Source organism: Halichoerus grypus, chromosome 11 (assembly GCF_964656455.1).
Source record: "Halichoerus grypus chromosome 11, mHalGry1.hap1.1, whole genome shotgun sequence".
In the NCBI taxonomy this organism is placed as follows: Eukaryota; Metazoa; Chordata; class Mammalia; order Carnivora; family Phocidae; genus Halichoerus; species Halichoerus grypus.
Genome location: NC_135722.1, coordinates 42,323,338 through 42,336,124, shown reverse-complemented (window position 1 = coordinate 42,336,124; position 12,787 = coordinate 42,323,338). Strand labels below are relative to the sequence as shown.

Below are 12,787 nucleotides of genomic sequence, written 5' to 3'. Positions count from 1 at the left end.
AAGGGGAAAGGAGCAGAGGGAGAGGGAGAACACCAAGCAGACTCCACACCCAGTGCAGAGACTGACGCAGGGCTCGATCTCATGACCCTGAGATCACGACCTGAGCCAAAACCAAGAGTGGGTCACTTAACGAAATGAGTCACCCATGCGCCCCATGGGATTGCTAGTTTTAAGAGTGGGGACAGGGAAGACCCCCAAGAGAAGGTGGCGTTTGAGCAAACACCTGGAGGAGGCAAGGGAATGAGGCTGTGATACTTGGAAGATGGCGTTCCTGGCACAGGAAACAGCAAGTGCTAAGGGTGCCCAGCGTGTCCGAGGAAACAGGAGACGTCCAGAATGGCCAAGACACATGGAGGGAGGGACAGAACCCTGAGGGTTAGAGTTAGTGAAGTAACGAGGGGCGGCATGGCCACTGAATGGGCTAAGAGCTGGACACTGACCCTTGGCAGCGGTGAGGTCATTGGTGATCTTGACCAGAGCAGTATCAGAGGAGGGAGGCATCTCAGTTACTTCATCTGAAAAGTGGGAACCATTTGCCTCCCTCCCTCAGAGTTCTGCAGTGTGGACCTCATGAGACCACGGGCAAGCCAGAGAGCACCACCAATATGAACCATCTGTTTTTATTTATAACCCAATAAACCCAGAGCTTGTTGAAACAATGGGAAACTATGACGCTGGGCACAATTGATTTTAAAGATGCTTATAGCCCCATTATCACCTCATAAAATGGCTCATTTCCTGCTGCTCATCACCAGGACACCCACCAAGGGATGAAAAGTTCCCCTCAGACATGGAAGCCATCAGCGTTGATATTTTTTATGGATAGTAATTGGGAATTCTGGGAAAGGATAGAAGCAAATAATGGAGCCAAGCACCGTTCACCAGAGTCTTTACATAAGATGCCCTCACAGAGGGATCCGGGTGACCCTGTGTCTCAAAGCAAGGGTTCTTTGGGGAAAAGCGTCAGCCAGGGGCAGCCATGCTCTTGAAAAACGAACAAAATGGAAGAGGGACGAGAGCAAGATGAAGAGGAAGAACAGACAAAATGAAAAGAGCAGGAGTTTTGGAGTCAAACGCATCTATACTGAAACCATGGTTCCTGGGTGGTCTTCACCAAGTCACGTGACTTCTCTGAACCTCCATTTCGTCATCTGCAAAATGAGATGATAGCTATTCCCAAAGGTTTTCCTAAGAAACCAGCTAATGAGTGCAAGGAAATGCGCGATGGGGGGTGGGGGCGCTCTCTGTGTGAGCATGTGGGTGTGCATTTAATATCGTTGGATTCCCCCGCTTCAGGAGCAGTTCCTCTCCAGCTCAAGAACCCTGCGCCTCCCCTGCTCTGCCTCAAAACCAGTTCTGAGGGCAGCATGAACACTGCCAGTATCCTGAACACTGTCCGAGTGCGGCTGTAACATCCAGAACTCAGAGTAGGCTAGGACATGGCCTGGGGCCAGCTGAGGCGCAGGTGGGCAGGGGGGCCCTGCCCTTTCTCGAGTGGCTGGCTCTCCCGCATCACAGCTCAGCCTCCCAGCTCCCCTCTGCCTGGCTTCCCACGTGACCAGTGTGGTCTCCACAGTCACACTGAGGTTTGAACTCTAGCTCTGCCATTGACCAACTGGGGAGCTAATCTGGCCAAATAAATGTGTTTCTGAGGATTAAAAAGTGTACACCTACCTACCCTGCAAATGTGTTGTAAGGATTAAATAAAATGCTCTATGAAGGTAGTTAGCAAGATGCTTAGCACATCAAAACAATAGATCACTGTTGTTATTGTTGTTTCTACTTGCTTTGATCACTTTCCTCTCTGATTATGGACTGCACCCTTTTCTCTTCCTGCGGGGAGGAGGCAGGTTGTGGGGACTGACTCCCAGACTGTAGGCCTAGGGCGGGACAGGCTCAGTGCCGCTGGCAGCAAAGGGGGCCTTAGGATGAGGAATGAGGTTGTGGTTCAGGACTGGGAGGTGAAGGTTCAGGCAGGCACAGGCAGAGAGGGCAGAGAGGAGGTGAGGAACAAGGCAGGGAGGAGGTGACAGACCCCGGTCTTTCACTGTGGGCATGACTGAGATGTCCAGAGCCCTCCAGGATTGACCCTCCGAGGGTCAATGCTGGGTGGGGTTGGTTCTGACACCAGCCCCCACCCGATCCCTCAAACCCACATTCTTACTCTCAGCTCGCTCAGACTTGCTATCTCCTAATACCGATGTGATTTCCACCTCCAACCTGTCCCCGGCCTGTTTTCCCCCCAACATGACCCTCCTTCCTCCAGATCCGACCTCAGCCTACGGCCGGTTGGGAGCTGTGTGATTCCCAGTTGGTGTCGGGGCTTCTGAAGTTGGAGTACAACTGTAACATCTTCACAATATTTTTACCGAAAGCAAAACAAAAGAACTCATCCCCATGGGGGCGCCTGGGTGGCTCAGTCGTTAAGCGTCTGCCTTCGGCTCAGGTCATGATCCCAGGGTCCTGGGATCGAGCCCCGCATTGGGCTCCCTGCTCAGCAGGAAGCCTGCTTCTCCCTCTCCCACTCCCCCTGCTTGTGTTCCCTCTCTCGCTGCGTCTCTCTCTGTCAAATAAATACATAAAATCTTTAAAAAGAACTCATCCCCATGAAGATGGACACTAGTGACCTGTGGTTTCTTTGGGGCTTTTTATCTTAATTGGCATATCTCTGGAAAAGTGCTAATGTCATACAGAAGAGGCATGAACTGTGAATACCCTGAAATACTTGGTTTGAAAAGAGTCCTATGGGAGATGTAGAAGGGCTCTAAGGATTCTTGAAAGATCCTTTCTGTGCCTTAGAGACTTGTTAAAACAGCTTTTCATTTAAGTCGAAAGTTTGGATGGCTTACTCTGACTTTAAGTCCTTCATTTTCCAGAATGGAAAATGCCCAGCCCCCCAGCAGCCCCATCCAAGGCTCACCCAGCTACATAAACCTCCATCACATGCTCCCTGAGACTCAGAGCTTGACGTTAAGTGAGGGAGTGTTCTCCCAAGGCGTTGTGGGTTTGGAGATGCAACTGTGTGTTTCACAATCTGTACTCAAGCAGTGCAAATTGATTCTCATACCAGCTTGGCCTGAATGTAAATGAGAGTAAGAATAGTAGCTAATATATGCTTATTCGGGCACTGTATTAGCACATTCTATGGATTATGTCATTTAGTCCCCCAACAACCTCATGTAGTAGAGACTCTTTTTATTTTTGTTTTTAAGGTGTATTTATTTTAGAGGGGGGGAGGGGCAGAGGGAGAAGGAAAGAGAGAATCTCAGCAGGGTCCCCAGTGAATGCAGAGCCCGACATGGGGCTCGATCTCACCACCCTGAGATCGCAACCTGAACCAAGAGTCACATGATTAACCGACCACGTCACCCAGGTGCCCCAGTAGAGAGACTCTTTTTAAATCCCATTTCACAGATGAGAAAGCTAAGAGAGGTCAAGAGACTTGCCAAAGGACACAGAGCTATCTAATGGTGCAGTCCGGATTTGAACTCAGGTGTGAGTCTATAGTTTATGCCCTCAAACACATTCCTGTCCCATCGGCTGGTGCAGTAAATACTAAAAAGTTTGGTAGTATTGACTGTGCCTAAAATTGTGGCAACATGGGCACATACACATCTTGTGGGGGTGTAAATTGGTACGGATTTTCGGAGCACGATTTGGTAGGTCCTACCAAAATGATAAATTTGCTTCATCTTTTAATCATTCCTGGCAATCTATAACACAGGAAGCCTTGGATTTGTAAACAAAGAAATACATATGCAAGTGTTCATCATAGCATCACGCGTGGAAATAAATATCCACCAATAACGCTGGTTAAGTAAATTACAGAACATCCATGCCGTGGAATTCCACTACACATCAAAGGCTTTGCTTTTTCAACAATTTGCTGAGTATCCATCACACTGGATATGGCCATGAACAAGCAAGCCAGACACTCTCCAATCCTGCAGAAGTTAGGTTCTACCAAGAGAATTTTGATGCTTCAAAAATTTTTAGCTTTTTAAGTAAATTTTCCATAATGCTCCTGCTTTCTTATTTGATTGGCTAACACAAATGATCCCAAACAAGTAAAAATAAGCTGTTGACCATGCAGGTGGATGCAACCACTAGCTGAGACAATTTACAGCAAGAAACTGTTCTAATGCCCACACACGTGGATCCGCCATCCTTGGAGCTTCCATAGCTCTCAAAATTACAGGTAGAATTTCATCACCATAAATAAACACTAATGGAGGGCCCAAACAACTTTTGTTGAGTTATATACTGCAAAAGTAAAATCAATATGTCATTAGTTGGGACTTGAAAACGAAGGTTTAATTATAATGCAAGATAAATCTGCAGGGCCAGCTAACTTGGTGGCCATCTTACCTCCACCCACATTGATTTTACTTCTTAGTAAAATATTTCTTCAAGGGCAAAGGGATGGTCATCAGACAGTATCTCGTTAATTGGCTCTCCTATCTTGTATTTCTCTTTTATACATCTGGACTTGGTTTACCATAATTTGAAGATCTCCAACACTAAAAATCAACAAAAGGATTGCTATGATGCAGGATCTACTGACATGGAAAGTTTCCCCTGATATGATATTAAGGAAGAATTTTTAAATCATGGTGCAGAATAAGATGTTCAGTATGATGCAGTTTTTGTGGGAAGAGCTCTATCTAATGTACACACACACACACACACACACACACACACACATGCGCGCGCGCGCGTAGTTGCATATGCATAGTAAAAGGTCTGGAACGATACACACCAAACTGTAACATTCTGGAGAAGGAGGCGGAAGGCAGGGTAGGTGCCAGGGCGGAATATGCTCCACATTCACACTGTGTGCTTCTGTGATGCTAAATTTGTCTACAGTAAGCATGTACAATTCTGCTTATGCAATATTCTGTATATATAAAATCGAAGGAAAATAAAGTATACCAGAGCTAGATGATGAAGGCCATGTAGGAGAACTCAGGAATTAAGACATTGTCATGGAAGTTGTAGGCAGCCGCTGAAGGGCTGAGGCAGGGAATGGGGATAGTTGGATTTGCAGCAGCGTGGAGGGTGCACTGGGGGGAGGAGGAAGGTGTGGAGGCCATGGAAGGGCTCAGAGGACTTGCAGACCGAGAGCTTTTACTTGGACTTGGAGCCCGACCGCTGTGAGGAGCGGGAGATGGAGGACTGGAGGAGCCCTGGAGGAGGTGCGGGTTTCTGGGGTCAGAGGCAGGGCTCACATGGGACGTATGAGATGATACCTGGGCAACCAGGTCACGGGAGACCCAGCACTGGTGTTGTGTCTCACACGTGACTTCACGCTAGACAGCCTCTCTCAGCCATTCACCAGATATTTATTAGAAAAGAGTGAGGGATACGTTCCCAACCAATAAACAAGTCTCCCATGAGCCATGTAAACCACTCGGTTGGACTGAGAAATGCTCTCCTTGCAGCCATGTGAATGTGGGGGTGTCTTTGCATCCAAAGATTCTTTCCTCTGACCAAAAGAGGGAACCATCAGGGAAGCCTGAGCTCAAGAAGAGCTGTTGCCTCTGCTAGCTTGTCCCCAAGACCGGCTGTGGGTGCCCAGGGCCACGCTAGATCTGGCTGAGCTCCTGTCCTCTGAAAGGCCCACCACCCAGTGGGCTGCAGGTGAGGCGATCCAGGCCAGAAGGCTTTTCAGAATCTTTGGGCCTGAACCTGGGGACACCTCTGATCTCCTTCCAGTTTCCTCAGGGCTGTGGGATCTTCTGGGCATGGTACCCACCAACTGAGAAGTTTACCGGTTCCCCGTAAGTATGTTCTAGGCGCTTATGCCAGGCATGGCTCTAAGGACTAGGGCAGAGCTCTAAGCCAGCCAAGCAAGTCTCTGCCCCCCTGGAAACCAGGGACCTGTTCAGTCGGCAACAAAGTTCTTCCTTCCTCAGCTGGTGACATTCTAGGTTTTTCTGGGCATAGTGGACGGTGGTGTCTGAGCAGCGCTGGGCCCAGCCAGGGGACGGGGAGATCCAGGACCAGCTGAATCACTCCAGGGAAGGTCCCTAGGCAAAGCCAAATCTGGGCCTGTGGAAGTGTTAAGCCTTGAAAAGGTTATGATATTCCTCTGCTCCGATGTGTAATTGAAAATAAAAACCCAAACAAACTGCAAAGTTAAGCAAGATCAACAAAGTTCTGATTTTTGCCCCTCGATGATGACTTAATGCTTCAAAATGCTAATCATCAAATTCTTCCTCAAGAAAATCATTTTACGTGCCTGTGCTACATGCTGTCCGAAGCAAAATAGAGCAGAATAATATGAGTGGTGTGAGGGGGGCTGGCCCCAGACTTTGTCCTGGCCTCCTTGTCCAAGGGAGTCTGATCAGGCATGCGGGTCTCAGCAGCAGGAGGGGCCCCGGGAAGGACAAGCCTCTGGAGCAGGTGTTGGCTACACTGCAGCCCCTCATGTAGCCATGGCCGGGACGCAGAGCACGTGACCTGCCCCCCGGGCTGGCCACGATATAGAAGTCTAGCCAGCCGAAGCAGAGTCCAGGTCAGAGCTCTGGCTACAGTGGGGGAGGGGTGGACTGGGCTGGAAACCCAAGTGTGGCTCGGGGGCCCATCCCTGTGCCGCACACACCAGACACAGTGGCCGTTCAGCCCCCCACCCCCTGGGACTGCCGAGACTCCGGGGCTTCCCTACCCGGGGGCAGGCAGGGCCTCCACAGCAGGTAAGGGAGTGGGGGTGGACGGTGTCACCATGTCAGACCTCTTGTTCCCAGGAGCCTGGCTCTCCTCGCTAAATATCTCTTGTCCTTTTTTGCAGAGTGATGAGGTCCTCACCGTCATCAAAGCCAAAGCTCAGTGGCCAGCCTGGCAGCCTCTCAATGTGTAAGTAGCAACCAGACCCTGGCCATGCCCAGCCCTGTCCCAGCCTTGTACTGAGAGCCACCCAGCTTCTGGCCACCGCCTGCCAGTTGTGTCAGTCAAGTCAGCAATACCTCTCAGGGGGAAGAGCAGGTGCGGTGTGCTGCCCACGTGTGGGGAACCACACTTGCCCGTATCTTCTCAGGAGAACAGGTTTGGTCTCTGTTTCCCCCAATGGCTCTAATACCACAGAACCAGACACAATGAAAACCATTCTGTGTTCACTCATGTTCTCAGCACAGGCCAAACATGCCTTCGCACACAGGGGTTCTCACCCGAGGCCAAGTCTGACTCACGGAAGGCTAGATTTACCCCAGTTTCCATTCTCAGTCCCCGTCTCTTTTCTGTCTATTCTATCTCTTGAAGATTTCATCCTCCCTTGCATTTTGGTGACCAAGGGTGTGCTGATGGCCCTATAAACGACCATTCCCCCAGGTAGATATGTTTGTGTGTAGGTAAGTAGGCAGATATGTAGATAGGTAAGTAGATAGATCATCTATCCATCGGTTTCTTGGACACCTCTCTGGAGAGGGTGTACATGGACCTGGAACCCATCACTAAGTCCTATGGATTCTGCCATCTTCATATCTCACAAATCAGTTTCCACCTGACCCTTCTCCCACTGTTAGCTCCGACCACCATGTTTTCTCACCTGGACTGCTTCAACTCTTCCCTCTTCCATTACGCTGTCACTGGAATGATCTTTTAAGAATCCAAATCTGATTGTGTCCTCCTCTCCTTAGAATCCCACCATGACTTCTCTTAGTCTCCAGGATCACTTTGTGAGGCCACCGAGAGCCGGACACACACCAGCCCCTGCCTCCTTTTCCTCAGGACTCAGGTCTTTCTCCTCCCTACTCTGCACCTTGCTCTGGCCACACTGAATCCCATGCAGTTCCTTGAGCGGGCTCTGGTTTCCCTCATCCTCTAAGGATGCAAGATTTGGAGCAGAGTTCTCGCCAGCCACATGAAAGTGGTTGATGATGAATGGCTCTGCCAGCTAGTCTCTGGAGTATCTATACCCACTAATGATGGCATTGAGGAAGACAGCAGCAACCCGGGCAATGCTGAGATTCTGCTCAGTGGGAGAAAAGGCAAATTCCAAATGATAGGAGGGGAAGCACAGGGTAAGGTAGCAGGAGCAGAGGGAGGAGGCGCTCTCACACTTGACCAGCTGGGAGCAGGAAGCTGGTGCCATGCCAGGCGCCTGGTGCCCACCTCCTTAACCATTCGGCAAATCAGTGGTCCATTCCCCACGACGGGCCAGCCCTATACAGCCAGTCCCCACCCCATGGAATGCCCAGCGGGGGGATGGGGTGGGGGGAGATGGACCAAAAACAGAGTTCTACCATTCCAGAGCTGCCGTTTGCACACATTCAGGTGGCACCACATATACGGAATATATATAATATGACATCATCATAGTAGCCGTGTACGCTCCAAGGGGGTAAATGTTATGATGAGGATATCAGTGGTTCCAGAAGACCAGAGAAGGCTCACAACCCCGCCGAGGGTTGGGGAGAAGTCATGAGGGCCTTGTTTAGGAGACGTCCCAGGGCTGTCTGGAAGGATGCTCCTTGCCTCTGGAGAGGCCCAGATCTGGGTAGTACTGAGGCCTGAGGCCCTACGTGGAGACCTGAGGAGAGAGAGAGGCCCACCCTTGGAGAGCTGACCCAAGGCAGCCCAGCTGGCTGCATTGAGGCCTTGTCTAGCTTGCTGTGATCTCCTCTGAGGAAGCTGGGCCCAGAGTGGTTGAAAATCTGCCGAGCCCTGGAAGTGCCTTTCCCTCCAAGGAGAAGCAACAGAGGCAGGCCCTGCTGCCCAGGCTGTCCCCTGGTAGGTGGGCATTTGTCTGTCCCAGGCCTGTCCCACCAAAAAACACTGATGTGAATTCACAGAGGCCCTGAGCCCCCTTCACATAATAATCATCAATCAGAAAAAAAGGTCCACCATGAATCGTGCTTGCTCAGGCTCTCCTCAGCGGCTCCCAGCTCCAGAACCTGTATGTGAAGGAGTCCTCACCATTGGCCCTCGAAGCAGGCAGGGGCTCAGGGCCAGGGAGCGGTTGGGGGCATCTGGGCCAGAGTTTGTGGATGCCAATGTTAATACCACTAAGCAACCCTGAGCCCAGTTTTCCCTTAAGGAGCCTGGGTTTAGGAAGATGTAAAGCAAGGTGCTTCCAAAAGGAGTGAGGAAAGAGAGAAGAGAGAAAAAGAAGAAAGCTGAGAGCTGACCTTTTTGTTTTGAGCACCTACTATGTGCCAGGTACCCGGCTAGGCACTTCTGTTCCTTATCCCACTTCATTCCTCACACATACCCCACGAGGTAGGGATTTTGAGCCTCACTTCGCAGACAAGATTGAGGCTCAGAGGTTCCATGGCAGGTCCAACCTCAGCATCCAGCTCCACCGGCGGAGGAACTAGAATTCCAACCACATCCAGCTGCCTCCACCACCTGTGCCCTTCACTTCTAACAAAGTCCCTCCAACTAAGTAACAATTCATTCAGTGTCCATTTTTTAATCAATCGAGACATACACTCTATCTGCCAATCAGACTTCGGGCCAGCATGAGATGAACAATGTGACCACAACCAAACTGTCTGACTCCTGCCCCAAAACAAGACAGGATCTTGACTTTCACTTACCTCGTGTCCTTCTGTCAAGGATGACCGAGACATTTCATGGCCTCAACAAATATTTGTGGTGGGTCTCTAAGGGGAAGTGCTGTCAAAAGTGCTTAGGAATACAGCAGAGTTTCTCATGAACTCACAGTCTGGTGAGGGAGAGAGACATTAACCAGATGATGACAAATGTGATGTGTCTGCAAAGTAAAGACATAAAGTGCCATGAGAGTATGTGAAGAGGACCCTGACCCAGCCTGAAGGTCAGAGGAAGCTTCCTTAAGGGATGGCAACTGAGCTAAGAGTTAAGGAATCAATAGGATTTGTCTAGGTAAAGAAGCAAAGCAAGGAGAGAACATTCTAGAAAGTCTAGAGAGACCATCACGTGTCAAGACCCTGAGGAGGGATCAGCATACTTAAGGTACTAAACAGTTGCGGTGTAACTAGGTCCAGAGGTCACAGGTGAACTTGGTGTGGCGCCAAGCCATGCAACATTAGGGATTTTGATTTTTACATTAAGAGTAATGGGAAATCATTGAAGGGTTTTAAGCAGGATGACAACACGATCAGATCTGCATTAAACAACAACAATAACAACACTCTGGCTCCAATATGAAAAGATTAAGACTAGAGGAAGCAAGACCAGTGAGGAGAATTTTCTAATTCACAGTGACCTTGACAAGGACGGTGGGAGGGGAGATGGGAGGGGTGTAGAGACCTCAGAGATGCGTAGGACTAGAGCCCACAGGCTGCGGTGATAGGATGCATAAGGAGGGTGAAAGAGGCAGAGAGATCTAGGTTAGTAAGTTGGCGGGGCCACTTACAAGGTTTAGAATAGCAAACGAAGTTCAGTGGGAAAGACCATGAGCTCAGCTCTGGACGTGCTATGGTAGAGATGCCTTCGAATTATCCAGCTGGAGGTGTTGCCCGTTAACTATGAAGTTCTGAAACTCGGGGAGAATTCTGCACTGACATATAAACTCGGGAGCCATGAAGGAGTAGTAGACTATCAACGCCAAGGTCACGAATGAGAGAGAGCCTGAGGATAAGTCAAAGGCTTAAGGCTAAGTCCCGAGGAGTTCCAACATTTACTGCTGAGGAGGACCTGCCTGCGAAGGAAGGAAACAGAAAAGGAGTAACAAACTGACTGGGGAAGGAAGCTTGGTATCAGGGAAGCCGAGGGAAGAAAGCTGTGCCCAGTGCGGCTGAGAGGTCATGTAGGATGAGGGCTGCAAAATGCTGGTTGGATGGATCAACATGAAGAAAAGCAGGGACCTTCCTGAGCAGGGACCTGCTGAGCAATGGCGGGAGGCCTCGAGCAGGATGAAATGTGAATAGAAATGGGGTTTATGGAGTCAGTGTGTACGGGCAAGTCTTCTGTGCAGTTTGCTGGGAATGAAGAGGGACTGAGCAGTAGCTCTCAGGAGATGAAGGAGTCAATGAAGTTTTGTTTGTTTGTTTTTGCCTTCTTTTTTAAGATGGGAGAGACTTTCTGAAAAATTGACCAAAAAAACCCACAAAATACTTGGGGACACCTTCCCACCCTTCACCCTTCCCTCAGACTTCCTGAGACCCCCGTGGAACAGAATTAATCAATGGCAAACATCAGACCTCCCAAACACCCAAACCCTCTCCCACCCAGTGCTACCAGCTTGTTAAGGGAAAGGAATTTTCCTTTGGTTTTCCCATACCCCAGTCTCCCCTTCCCTCTTCCAAATCGCATTAGGAAGTCAAATTAGGAAGCCTCCACGCAGCCAAGTTTTGTTTTGCAGAAACAGCCCTGCCCCCCTTCACTGAGCCCTCCTGATTGAGGTTAATGGGATTCCAGCCTCCCTCGGGCCAGTGGAAAGCCAGGGTGACCTACTTTGTGAGGTCCTGCCCCATGAAACTGACTTGCTTTTCAATGATCTTCATCTTTTTCCCCAGGACCACTTCTCAAAGGACAGCCATGAACGAACAAATTAGCTGCTGACTTGTTTAGCTCAATAAATCAAGCTGCGGCTCTGTCAGCCCAGAGCGCAGGTAGAGACAGAAAAGACAGATGCTGAGCAAAACCCACATCCTTCACTAGTTCCTCTGGCGCCTGAGTAGAAAATGACCAGGTTTCCTGCAGATCGATTCTGAATTTCCACCACCCAGTTCCTCCAGTTTCATCTGAATACTAGGAATTACTGGAACTTTTAAAAATCATTTTTTATTCTCATAATGAATCTTGTAAGGGACTGCAGTCCCCTTCATGATTCCCAGCCGCTCTGTTTAATTAATATTTGATAAGACAACCATCCATGTGTCCTCCAGACAGCTGAGGGGAGGGTGGATCAGAGACACGGTCACCCTCTCCAGAAATCCTGCCTCTGGAGGGTCAGTGCCCCGTAAATCACCCAAGCCACGGTTCTCCCCAAGAGGACAGGGGCATCTCTCTCAGATCAGGGCTGAAAGTTTCAGGGCCCTCCCTGCCTCCTGTAGCACTTGCCCAGGTCTGTGGATGCCCTCAGGATTGCACAGAAGACTGGCCTTGGACTGGCGGAGCAGGCGGTAGATCGAATGGGCCAGAGGGACCGGAGTCCTAGATGCCTCCAGGTGATGAGCAGTTTTCCGAGGCAGGAAACCACACTCAGACCTGCCTCCACCCACGCGGGGCTTCAGCCTAGCGCATGGCTTGGGCGCCTTCTAGTGGTCCCATGGGGTTTCTGCAACTTCGAAAGCTCTTTATTGGGGATTATTTGAAATACAGAGGAGACCGAACTCAGCATATGAGTGACCTGAATTGCCAGCGACTTGAGTCTCGCCAGTGACCTGAGTCTCACTGCTTTGGTTCTGAAATTTCAAAGGGGATAATAAGTCCTTAGCAGGAGCATAACAATCCCTTACTGCCTCTTTTCTTGTATGGTGTTTTTCGAAGTTTTGTTTGGAAAAGCTGAATGAGTAGAAAATCAACATTTACCAAGTCCTGTGATGTGCGGGTCACGATGATAAGCAGTTTCCTCACACAAAGCCCTTGGGTGGGTATGATGAGGCTCCCATTTTGCAGCCCTAGTAACTGCAAAGCATGCTGGGGTAAAAGGCCGCGGCACAGAGCTACAAAGTGGCTGAACCCAGATGCAAATCCAGCTGCCTCGTCCAATACCCTTTGTTCTTCCCTACTCGCTGCCTCTCTGAATGTAAGAAGGCGGGACACTTCCCCATGTCTTCACTTGCTCTTCCTTTTTCATTTTTCTGGCATGGACTGTCTGTTCATAGCTTTCCTTTATCTGCTGAGATAGGGGTGTTTTTCT

At 49.7% G+C, this 12,787-nt stretch overlaps 1 protein-coding gene across 1 annotated transcript in view; it reads left to right on the top strand.

The window, feature by feature from the left end:
- SPON1 (spondin 1) overlaps positions 1-12,787 on the top strand; it is a 250,802-nt gene that overhangs the window by 215,842 nt on the left and 22,173 nt on the right. The window contains exon 7 of the mRNA XM_036119322.2: positions 6,791-6,855. Within this exon, the coding sequence (XP_035975215.1) occupies positions 6,791-6,855 (65 nt within the window). The remainder of the gene's footprint in view (positions 1-6,790; positions 6,856-12,787) is intronic.